This window comes from Colletes gigas, unplaced genomic scaffold (assembly GCF_013123115.1).
Source record: "Colletes gigas isolate AHSC1104 unplaced genomic scaffold, ASM1312311v1 Colletes_gigas_Sc00015, whole genome shotgun sequence".
NCBI classification, from domain to species: Eukaryota; Metazoa; Arthropoda; class Insecta; order Hymenoptera; family Colletidae; genus Colletes; species Colletes gigas.
Window position 1 is genome coordinate 5151441 of NW_025106644.1, and position 12266 is coordinate 5163706.

General features: G+C 46.7%; 1 protein-coding gene across 1 annotated transcript in view; it reads right to left on the bottom strand.

Annotated features, from left to right (window-relative positions):
* LOC122399924 (protein Skeletor, isoforms B/C) overlaps positions 1-8385 on the bottom strand; it is a 30286-nt gene extending 21901 nt beyond the window's left edge. Inside the window, exons 1-2 of the mRNA XM_043401007.1 lie at positions 8373-8385; positions 6262-6440 (exon numbers count right to left, since the gene is read on the bottom strand). Of these exons, the coding sequence (XP_043256942.1) occupies positions 6262-6328 (67 nt within the window). The 5' untranslated portion in view covers positions 6329-6440; positions 8373-8385. The remainder of the gene's footprint in view (positions 1-6261; positions 6441-8372) is intronic.
* Between the last annotated feature and the right edge of the window lie 3881 nt (positions 8386-12266).

Sequence of the window (12266 nt, forward strand, 5' to 3'; positions counted from 1 at the left end):
GATTAGATCTGAATTAGATCTGGGTTAGGTCTGGGTTAGGTCTGGGTTAGGTCTGGGTTAGGTCTGGGTTATGTCTGGGTTAGGTCTGAGTTAGATCTGAGTTAGATCTGGGTTAGGTCTGGGTTAGGTCTGGGTTAGGTTTGGGTCAGGTCTGGGTTAGGTCTGGGTTAGGTTTGATAAATTGCAGTTTCTCAATAAGCTAAAGTAGTACTTGTTATTCAAATCTTAGTGATACTTGTTCTAACAAGTTGTTTATTTTATTTCTGCGCCTTAAATTCATAATATTATAACATAATATTAAAAATTAATTTTAAACAAATTTCTTTACACATTAGTTAGTCTTTCACAATGCAGTCATTTTGACTGCTTTTGGCCAATATAGGTATATACTAAGTTTCAGTCTATCTAGTGTTAAAAGCTGTCTTAGGGGTAATGGAAACTTGGAAGGGATCGACCAGATAGCATCGAGAATGGCTTTTTAAGTATTCCCGGCAAAGGGCCCAACCAGCCCCCGTAATCTACATCTCTCGTTTAAAAAGTTCCGAAGAGCGGGATCGAAAATCGTTGCACACGATGATGGACGATGATATCAAGCGGAATGACTTTGGTAGCTTTCTGGCGTGACGAATGCCCCAGCGCCACCATTATCGTTTCTGACCGTGTCATCGTACAGGACACGATCCACCATTGGCACCCTTCTCTTTTCGACTGCCACGAAACTCGCGATATATAATGGTGCTCGAAACATACGTACACGCGTTCGCGCGTAGCTGGCACCTCATTCCAATCGATATGCGACGACACCCCACACACATGGGGAGACATTCATATCGCAGTGGAACTCAAACACGGAGAGACGACACGCCACTGTAATATCTCCCCCTTCGATCGCCCTGTGATCGCTGTTCCATCGATATCGGTACGTTTGCCTGCCAATTTCCATGATCATACTTAGGTGCAACAAAGACTTAGTTGTCACTCTCGATTTTAATGATACAGAAACGCAGATAACGCGTTAAAAAATGGCTGGGATGTATACAGCCGTACAATAGGCGTTAATTTAGAAGCGTGTAGGAGGCGAGGGACAACTGTGACAATGAGAAACGCGCGAGAACGGTCGATAATGGCATCGTGTCGGGGCACGTGTCACCCGTTCATCTAATAACGCATTATGCGCCCTGAAGACGTGCAAATTATACTCGGATCCAATACCGTCGACGAGAGGAAGCCAATCAAGCATCTCGCGGTGTCAACGCGTCGCACACCTGTCCCCTACCGTGTTTTCTAAAGGACTTTCGTTTTCGATCTTCCATAGCGATTAAAAAAACACGAGACACCTTTCCCGGAGACGTGAGCCCTCGGAAATTGGAATCGACGAGGAGGATAAGACCCTGGATAAGGCGGGGCACAAAGGTTGCACACGCGATCATAGATTTCTACGAGCAATACCGTTCCATTAGTTAAATTGTTTCCCAGATACGGGTCCGCGTTCTTTGACTCGAGCTTTCATTTCACTTTGCCCGGCGGATAGACGGGCCTACGACGCGATTCCAGGTTATCCTCTACCCCCGGGGAGACGATAAGAATATACCGTGAAAGAAGAAAGGGACCCGTGGGGAGACGGGCGATCATTTGATTGCGGATAGATTAAGGTACATGGGGGGGTTTTGTAGCGCCCGACAATGCAAACCGAACGTTTTGTATTGGCTTCGAGTCAATACGCGATACCGATCCGACGATGGAATTGGACTTTTTCTACTCGATGAAAGGGGGGACGCGCCACGACGGAGAAACGAGGCTGGAGGAACATCTTGATTCCCTGGTAAAAAGGATGCAAACGTCTGGAGTCGCGAAAGAATCGGTTTAATCTGCTCGGTGATTTGTTAAATATTTTCCCTCCAAAGGGATATCCAGAGTGAAATGTTTTCTGAAATTCTGTCCTGATGCCGGCCACAGGTGGGACTGCTCGATCGATCAGAGAATCGTCCGATCGTCGAGTCCCTTCGGTTCACCCCAGAGTCGGCCGTTTACATCTATTAACAGCAAACCACGAAGTTCGGGGGGGGGAGGGTGGTCGTCGTTTGCTCTCCGCTGGGAGTCGCACATCTGGCGTGCGAGCAACAAGTATACGCATTAAATGTACACCCGTTACCGACTCCAATTACTCGGAGTACTCTGGCCTCACGCGTGTGCACCTGCACGCGCAATCTTCTATCTTTGCCCGCGCACTTGCCTCCGGACACGTCTGCCCATGAATATACGGGGCTACGTTCGTTTCACGTGAAAAAAAACACCAAAAGTGGTATTTTAGTCGGTAAGGTAGGGAAATTTCTACTTGTCGGTAAGATAGAACAATTCCTACTTGTCGGTAAGATAGGGAGCCCTGACGGTAAAGTAGATTTAATTACTCCGTTGTAATTTATGTTACGGAATTCCGTGTACGTTGCAACGACGGCCGTTTTAATTATTCAGTTTTAATTGCGTCAGTTTTTCCGGTGTCCTTTGTATAGAATTTAGATCATGGACATTCCAGGAGCGTGTGCTATCGACTATGGGACGCCGCCAAGTATTCGTTCGATTCGTGTCAAGGCGTAGCGAACGTGAGAAACATAGTAACGAGCATGATCGTTCCAGATTTCAAATAAAGTCGAACTGTAGACAAAGTCGGGATCGAAATATATTTCGAGTTTCTGCACCGATGCTCCCCCCCGTGCAGTTTACGATAATCCGGAATAATAACTTATCGGATCGAATGGATTTCGAGTTGCGTTGTAATCTCTCTCTCTCTCTCTCAGAAAAAAAAAGAAAACGTGCCCCTGATATGCATCGAATGCACACGGATGCAACGCGTTTCTCGGTAGGTGGATGCAATCGTGGACTACGTACATGGAAGCCTGGTCGTTGGTACGCGCACGCGCGCCACGAGTTTACATACTACACACGTGTTACTATAGATGTTACTACGGCGAGTACTCTGTAATCTGACACAGAGCACGGAGATTGAACCCGACTGAGCGGGATTCGTTGAACCGGAAGTAATCCCGCGGGGAGAGCAAAATAAAAAAAAGAAAAAAGGAGGGTAAAAATTGCTCGATTTCTTTCTGCAACGGGATGCACCGCGATCGAGGAAAACGGAAACGTCTATTAGCGTGTCTTTTCGCGGAACGTCGACGAAGAAGGTCGCGAATTTCACAGCGCGGTGGAAAAAAAAGGGGGAAGTCGGTGGATTACACGCGATGAGCGTCACGTGATCCAGAGACGAGTGTCCGGTAATCTGTAAGCTTGCGGACCGGACACAATCGAGCCCCGACTGCTGACCCGGAAGTAATCCCTGGAAAGAAGGTAAAAAAACGTAGCTTTGATACTTGTACAGCCCGGATACTCGTAACCGTGCCACGAAGCATTACCGCCCCTATATAGATGTACACTCGAGAGACCTTATGGGTTATTTCAGATAGACGTACGAGGGTATTGTCCGATTCGAGATTCGTCGAGTGCCGATCGAGCACTCGAGCGGAGCTTTATTGGAAGCTACATGTGCCCCTCCCCCATCTCTCTCTCTCTCTCTCTCTTTTCAGCCTGTATCTATGTGCACACGGTGTCCCGGAAGTATCGCGTACACTTTCCACCTAACATTTCATTACGCAACGGATCCAAATTCGAGTTTCTCCCGGCTCGAGTCGGCTTACCCACGAAATCGCGGGGGTTCTCGTTTTGTTCGAATTTACGCTTTCTCCGTTGGAATTATTTAGTTGAGAGAGAGAGAAAAAAGCGTCTCTAATCCTTCCCGGCGAGTAATCCTTTTCCTCGCGCCCGGGAGAAAAAGAATCATGCTCGAGGGGCGGCGGAGGGGGTGGCCAGTGAATTTCGAAAAGCGCGGGTCGCCCCGTCTCGCGTTTTTACCCCAACGGGAAACCGTCTCGTTTCTCCCCGATTGCGCACGAGGGAAACGATAATCCAGATAAGCTGCTAAATGCTAGCAATTTGAGCGCCCGGGATCTCTAGAAACAATATTCCGTACTTGAAACCGAATAATGCTGGCTAACAGCCCCCGGGACTCCCTTATACCGGGTGCTTCCGATCCAACCGCCCTACGAAACCGGCCATTCGGATTCGTCTTGAATACACCGCGATTATTGGATCGTCTCTCCCTAGATTCGCTACCAAAACACCGTCTCGACTCTGCCGTACTTATAAGAGGAACATCCATGTTTCATCCGCTCGAATTTAACAGTTTTAATGCGTTTTTCGGGGTTGGGGGTCACCGGTGACCTCCGCGGCGCTGTGGACCACTCTTACGATTATCAGTTTTTTCCTCCCGATTTTAGGATGAATTTAGCGTAATTGACGATGATGAAGCTTGCATTTCTTGGAGCAATTGCGTACAGGAAAAAAACCTCGTCGCGAATTAAAAAAAAAATAGTGGAAAATGCAAGGTGTGTTTCTCGTGCATTAATAAAACTATTTTTTTATGTTCTATATGCCATTAGTTTCTTCAAACCATAGAATAATTATTGAGAAATTTATCAGTATTTACTTTGATTATTTATTTTTATTATTGGGTCAACGGTCACCGGTGACCTCCGCGGCGCTGTGGACCACTCTTACGATTATCAGTTTTTTCCTCCCGATTTTAGGATGAATTTAGCGTAATTGACGATGATGAAGCTTGCATTTCTTGGAGCAATTGCGTACAGGAAAAAAACCTCGTCGCGAATTAAAAAAAAAATAGTGGAAAATGCAAGGTGTGTTTCTCGTGCATTAATAAAACTATTTTTTTATGTTCTATATGCCATTAGTTTCTTCAAACCATAGAATAATTATTGAGAAATTTATCAGTATTTACTTTGATTATTTATTTTTATTATTGGGTCAACGGTCACCGGTGACCTCCGCGGCGCTGTGGACCACTCTTACGATTATCAGTTTTTTCCTCCCGATTTTAGGATGAATTTAGCGTAATTGACGACGATGAAGCTTGCATTTCTTGGAGCAATTGCGTACAGGAAAAAACCTCGTCACGAATTAAAAAAAAAATAGTGGAAAATGCAAGGTGTGTTTCTCATGCGTTAATAAAACTATTTTTTTACGTTCTATATGCCATTAGTTTCTTCAAACCATAGAATAATTATTGAGAAATTTATCAGTATTTACTCTGATTATTTATTTTTATTATTGGGTCGACGGTCACCGGTGACCTCCGCGACGCTGTGGACTACTTTTACGATTATCAGTTCTTTTCAAGCTGTTTTTCTCCCGATTTGCAAGCCGTGTTACGAAAATAGAAGCAAAGAATTCTACTAGAAAAGTGGTGACACCTTTCCTTTGAGCGTTTCATTGTAACACAGATAATATGTACATTTCTGATGCATTAATAATACTATTTTTGTGCATTCTATATGCCATTAATTTCTTCAAACCATAGAATAATTATTGAAAAATTTATCGGTATCTACTCCGATTATTTATTTTTTTACTACTTCTCGCCGGTCACCGGTGACCCCCAACGATTAGAGCCGGGAAATAAAATACACGAGGACGTAAGATGGCGTGTAACGATACAAGGAAAAGTTTAGAGCGAAGCTAGAGGCACTGCAACAGAGAGAGAACGGGAAGAAGTGTCCGTGGCGCGGAGTGAAAGTCCTGAAATAAAAACCAGGCCAGGGCTTCGTATCTCGACGAGAACACACCGGGGCCATTATGCAATTACGGCGACGCATTTGCCACCGTCTTTCCAGCCACGTCCCCGTTTCCCTTAGTAATTTACCGCCTAAATCGCTCAAAGTTTTGAAATTACCGCCGTTAACCGATACGCGGGTACGATTTTCCGAATCACGCCTGTGCCGTATGCAACCGTGCAACCACGCAGAGGTTCCCCGCCCGCGAAATTTGATTCGATCCCTCTCTGTCCATGTTCGGCGAACGCCTAAAGAAATTTAGGAGCCCCGCGTATCGGAACGCCGGTCACAGGCGATCGCGCGGAACCGTGAACCAAAGAGGAAACATGGAAATGCTTTTTGCAATGAAAAAGACTCGAATATTAAACTGGAAACGCGCAACGTTCGGCGATTCGTTACGTAAGCGACAGACCATGCCCAGCGGCATTTACTTGCAAAACACACGCAATTTCGTCGACTCTAGGATGGACAATGTTCCGTTTAACTCAACATCCTTGGATCAGAGACTAAGAACCACCGTTTCGAACGTGTTGAATCCGACTCTGCGGCATACGCACAGCTTTTGTAAAGTGAAATTACTTACTAAGGTGCGAGGTGGTGTAGGCGAACAAAAGCAGTCCGGAAATGAGTCGCCGTGACGTCGCATCCATTTTTTGGTTCCGGCTTCCGTTGGCGCCAGTCCTCTTCTCTCTCGCTTACCGTTGACACGGGGGATGGCACATGTATACACATACGAACCACACGCGCGCACTTATGTTTGATCTGGAATTCGAAAGGAACACCGTTTCAGGTTCTCGACCATCAAAATTTACCAGGGCCTTTTCCCCTAACTTTGTGCTTCGAGCTGTCGCGATCAAAACACACGCGAGCTCTGAATCATCAAAAGGAACATTCGAAATCGATCGCGTGAATCGAGCAACTCTGTTCACCAGTGTTTTGACCTCCATCCAACGTTTTCTTCGAGAGCGGAGAAAGTGCAAAACCAATATTTATCGACGTGTGTGAACAATCGAGAGACCAACCGAAGAAGTTACGATGAGAACTGACCCAGGAGGCGCAGAAAAATTGAAACAGGAGAATTCCGAGGAACGTGTTGACCATTGACCGAGACAACGTCGACTGATCTGAAATTCTCGGACTGGACTGTTGGGGCACACCTTTCCCGCGAGGCCTGACAGCTTTGAAAAACGCGTGTTGCGGCCTCGAGCACTCCGCGAACGTTCATTCTACTTTCTATCCGCGCCATACAAATGCCCCCCCACTGTGGGAAATCTACCTTATCAATTTCCATTCGCGATCGAGTCTGTAGAAGCTAATGGGACACGATTCAAATCGAGGATCTGGTCCCTTAAAAAACACGTGCAACTCTGGGAAATATGGTAAGGTGAGAGTGAAACGCGATCTCGGGACAATTAAAATGCCATCGCGTTGGGGTTTCGCACGTTGCATCTTTAATTGCCAACGTTACGTTCGCCAGCGATATCCAGACGAGAGAATCGATCGACAGAGAGCAAGATATACAGTTGCGGACAAAAGTTTCCACTCGGATGGATTTCCAAAAATCATATTTCATTTCACAGTGGAGGACCACGAAAGGCAACAAGGATCGATCGTTTAACGATGATCTAGAGAGGATGTGTCACTCTCATGTTGTTCGTTTATTTATTTGGGGGACGTTGATGAAAGATATGATGTAAGGTACCAAAATGTTAACAGTGAAACATGCTGGAGAACATCGTGGGCCCCGAGGATCATCTTTGGGCAAGAATTTAGGCTTGAAAGAGCATGAAATAACTAGATCCTCCAACAGATACACATTAAACACAGACAATGGTTGCTTTCGTGAAGAATATTAATAAAAATTCTTTGAGTTAGGTGGAATATAGAATGAAACCTGGCTGACCATTCGTGGGTCTCAAGGATCATGAGTGTTGCATCTTAGGCAAGAATTTAGGCTTGAAAGAGCATGAAATAACTAGATCCTCCAACAGATACACATTAAACACTGACAGTGGTTGCGTTCGTGAAGAATATTAATAAAAATTCTTTGAGTTAGGTGGAATATAGAATGAAACCTGGCTGACCATTCGTGGGTCTCAAGGATCATGAGTGTTGCATCTTAGGCAAGAATTTAGGCTTGAAAGAGCATGAAATAACTAGATCCCCCAACAGATACACATTAAACACTGACAGTGGTTGCGTTCGTGAAGAATATTAATAAAAATTCTTTGAGTTAGGTGGACTTTGGCTGTCCATTCGTGGGAATTAAAGGAACTATGAGTGATGCATCTTAGGCAAGAATTTAGGCTCAGAAGAGTATAAAATTGTCAGCCAAAGCACTGTTAGACAATGGTTGTCCTCACAGACAATATCAATAAAAACTGTTTTAGAAAATATTTGCAGGGTTCTGTATATCCATTGGTGATTCGTGCACTGTTTGTTGGCAGATTCGCGGAAACACGCAACGTTTTATCGCATTACTGCGGAACTCTCCGCGCGATAACGCCACAAAGTAGAAATGGAACGTGACGGGTCGAGCCAAACGCGCCATCTTTTACGGGCATTAAATATCGCTCAGGTCGAGGTTTGTAGAATACAACCGCGGTTGTTTTGCAAGGAAAATCGGTATTTTTATATCGAGTCGAGGGAACTTTCACCCGAATCGACATCCGTAAGATGTAATGCCTTATTTACCTTGCACCTCCACGATTCCTCACTTCATCCCTCATTTCGTATCCTCTGTCGGTCCCTCGACCATCCTGCCCGCAATCGAACCATCACAAGTTACTCGAGCATGATCGAAAACCACCACGCGTCGCGTATCGACAGAGAACGTGTTCACAAACAACTGGACGAACAATAAAAATTCCAAGGCGAATGGAGAACCGATCGAGGCACCCGGGTTTGACGAAAGGGGCCGACGAAGATACGACTCGTACGCGACGGTTAGCACCGGTTAACTGGACACGCTCGTGACCGTCTACGGAATTATCCGGGTGTTCGAGAAAGGGCTAACCTGTGTCGGCTACGCTGGTACGCAAAACGCAGCGCGGCAGAGAGAGCCAGGGTGAGCCCGCGCTAAGCTCGCTCGCTCGCACCGGGTGCGTGGAGCGCGCGTTTTCGGACGTGGAAGGACTAAACGGGGGTTACGCGCGTACCGTACACGGCTCCGGGACATGTATTGGCGGCCAGGGAAGCTCCACCTATCACGGGACAGAGTGGGAGGGCACAGGGACGACCTCGAGCTTGCGCCCTCGAACGGCTCCGCGATCCAAGCACAACCCCTTCCTTGGCTTTTTCCCAACTTACGAGCTTGCGGTGCACCCCCCCCCCTCCTTCGCTACCCCTGGCCCTGCAAACACCCCCCACCCCCCCTCACACCCCCAGGAACCTACCACCCCGACGTAGTCACCATTACCGACGCCGGTTCTGCGCCCAATCTCACCCACCCCCACCCCCACACCATCCTGGATACCTGAAGAGCCCCTGCCTGACACGGTCGTCGCTAGTAATGGGACCAATACCCTCGCGTCGACTTATCGATACCTTCGAGATTCGCGATTGTTATCGGTTCAGGCTGAAAAAATCGCCAAGATGCCCGACAATGGCACCTAAACTACCCCTAGCAGAATTCTGATCCTTCCTCCGGGTCGAGGAACTTTCACAAGCCTATCAGTGGAGGAGGATGTTGAAGGATGATTGACTTTGCGTCATACGAGAGCTTCAACAATGTTCTCATCCAAAACAGGGCTAACCTGTTCACCTTAACCCTTGAGAGGATCATTGGAGCCTCTGCAAGTGTGATGATGTCCTAGAAGCCTAGTAATGGAGGAAGATGAAAGCTTCAACAATGTCCTCATCCAAAAAAGTAACGAAAAAGGCCTCTAAAAGCTTGATAGTGGAGGAGGACGTTGAAAAATGATCGACTCTGCAGAGTACGAGAGCTTAGACAATGTTTTTAACCAAAAAAGTAATGAAAAAGGACTTTAAAAGCTTGTTAGTGGAGGAGGATCTTGAACAGTGATCGACTTTGCAGGCTAAGAGAGCTCCAACGATGTTCTCATTCAAAACAGGGCTAACCTGTTCACCTTAACCCTTGAGAGGATCATTGGAGCCTCTGCAAGTTTGATGATGTCCTAGAAGCCTAGTAGTGGAGGAAGATGAGAGCTTCAACAATGTCCTCATCCAAAAAAGTAACGAAAAAGGCCTCTAAAAGCTTGATAGTGGAGGAGGACGTTGAAAAATGATCGACTCTGCAGAGTACGAGAGCTCAGACAATGTTTTTAACCAAAAAAGTAGTGAAAAAGGCCTCTAAAAGCTTGATAGTGGAGGAGGATCTTGAAAAGTGACCAAATTTGCAGAGTATGAGAGCTTCTAGGATGTTCTCATCCAAGAAAGGGCTAACTAATTAAATAATCACTAAGTTCAACTAATGATGTCATAGAAGCCTAGTTGTAGAGGAAGATGAGAGCTCACAATAATGTCATCTAAAAGAGTCTTGCCTTAGCCCTTAGGTGGATCATTCTAGCCCTCTGACAGCTAAAACTGATACACGTTAGTGTTCCACAAGCCTAGCAATGGAGGGCAATGTTAAGAACTGATAGACTTTGATGACCTTAAGAGCAAGTGGCCCCAACTCGACATGAAGAATTTGTAACACATCAGACGTTGCCCATTTAACTAGAAGCCTAGCAATGGAGGACGATCTTGAAACCTGATGGACTTTGATGACCTTAAGAGCAAGTGGCCCCAACTCGACATCAAGAATCTATAACAAGTCAGACTCGCCATTTAACAAGTGCAAGGGGTTGGCATTTGCTTACGTGGGAATAATTGCAACGTTCGTAACGTGGGCGTCGTAGAGCGTCCCACGCAAATTTGTAAAACACGTAATCGCTGGATACTATTTATCCCCTGTCTGCGTCACCGATGGTACCAATGGCCACCCACGTACACCCTCGAATAGGTCAGAGTTTGAAAGCACGTAGGCGTGAAGGGAGCTCGAGAACGATTTTCGTCGGATCCTAGCCATCGCTAGATAGACGTAGACGAAATTTGAACTAGGAGGAACGGACCGCAAGTACGCGGAGGATTTCGCCAGAGGTTCAGGAAGGGAGGTCAGACGGAAGGAGGGTAGCCTTTTGCAGCTGGAACTGCAGCTCTCGTGCCTTCTTGTAACAAACTGCGGTCGGAGTTTTCGTTCTCTCCTTCTGGCACGGTTCAAACGGACGTTCCGCCTCCCTCGATACGTTCCCCCCCGCGTGCACGACGCTACACCCCCCCCCCCCCACCCACCCACCCCCCTCGTGTTTTGTGTTCTCAGGCTCCGTAGCCTTTAATGAATGTAATACGATTTCGTTGTCCCGGCAAAGAATTCGAAATCAGCTTCCAGCGGGCTTTATCCGGTCCCCGGACCGTGTTGGTTTACGCGCAGGGAGGCGATCGGACGATACAAACGGAGAAACCGGAAAGGAAAACGCTCAAAGGCAGGCACCACGTGGGGTGAATTAAGGAAAAAAAGCAACAACGAGGGAGAAATATTGCAAAAAAGAGTAAATAAATTTCGGCGCTTTCGTTTGGAGTGGACGCTGCTCGCACGAATGGGCGTGTCTGGTGTCAGCTTTCGGGAAAATGGTGATATAAGCATGCTCCTGTGCACGTTGCTGAATCCTCGCACACAACGAGCGACCGATAGCCCTTTCGATCGCTTAATCGCCCTTCAAACCCGCTACTCCACTATTTTTCGTTCGTTTTTTTTTTCGCTCTCGTTGACAATTCCCAGCGATGGACAGACCAAAGTCGCGAATATATTGACAAAACATCGGCTCGATAATATCACGACGCACGTTGGGGAGGTTCGAGTGCCACAGCAATTATCTCCGCGACACCGAAGAAGTCCTGGATCCATCGTCGATCGCGTTCAACGCAATTATACGCGAACGGGAGCAGCCGGTTAAATCGAGAGATTATTTATGCTCAGATAAATCCGCGTAATGAGACCATCGACAAGTGCATTACAAGATGATTAACCCGCCGGGGCGATTAACGACGGTTCGGTTGCTCGAGGAACAAAAATGGCGGTAAGAAAACGACCTAACTATCGGTCGTCGCGTGTTTCGCGCGATACCGCCGCGCAGCCAGCTTTCCACGGTCGTTCGCGCGAGCTTTAAGTGTGCCCGGAACGGGTCTCGTGGTCGATGAAATTGTTGCTTTTAACGCGGCTGCGATTTCTTTTCCCCCCATCCACCGGAGGAATGGCTCGCAAACAGCCAGCCAACAACATCGCGAGGATCGATGCTGATCTATGCAGGGGGAAATGAAACGTGACGCGTGGAACTGATTGATTTTATCGACGATTTATGTTGCATTTAAATAGCTAAAAGGGTCAAAAGAGTATCGGAGAAAGTATTTTTTTTTTACTGAGAGAATGTTCGGAAGCAAATATCGTGTGGTTGGTTCGTAAAATGATGAGGTTGACAGGTTCGTTAAAACCGAGCGCGTCCCATCTGCTTTCAATCGCGTCGCTGATTTAATTAAACATATTCCGTTATTGAGCAACGTCGGGTAATAAGCGGGTAACAGAATATC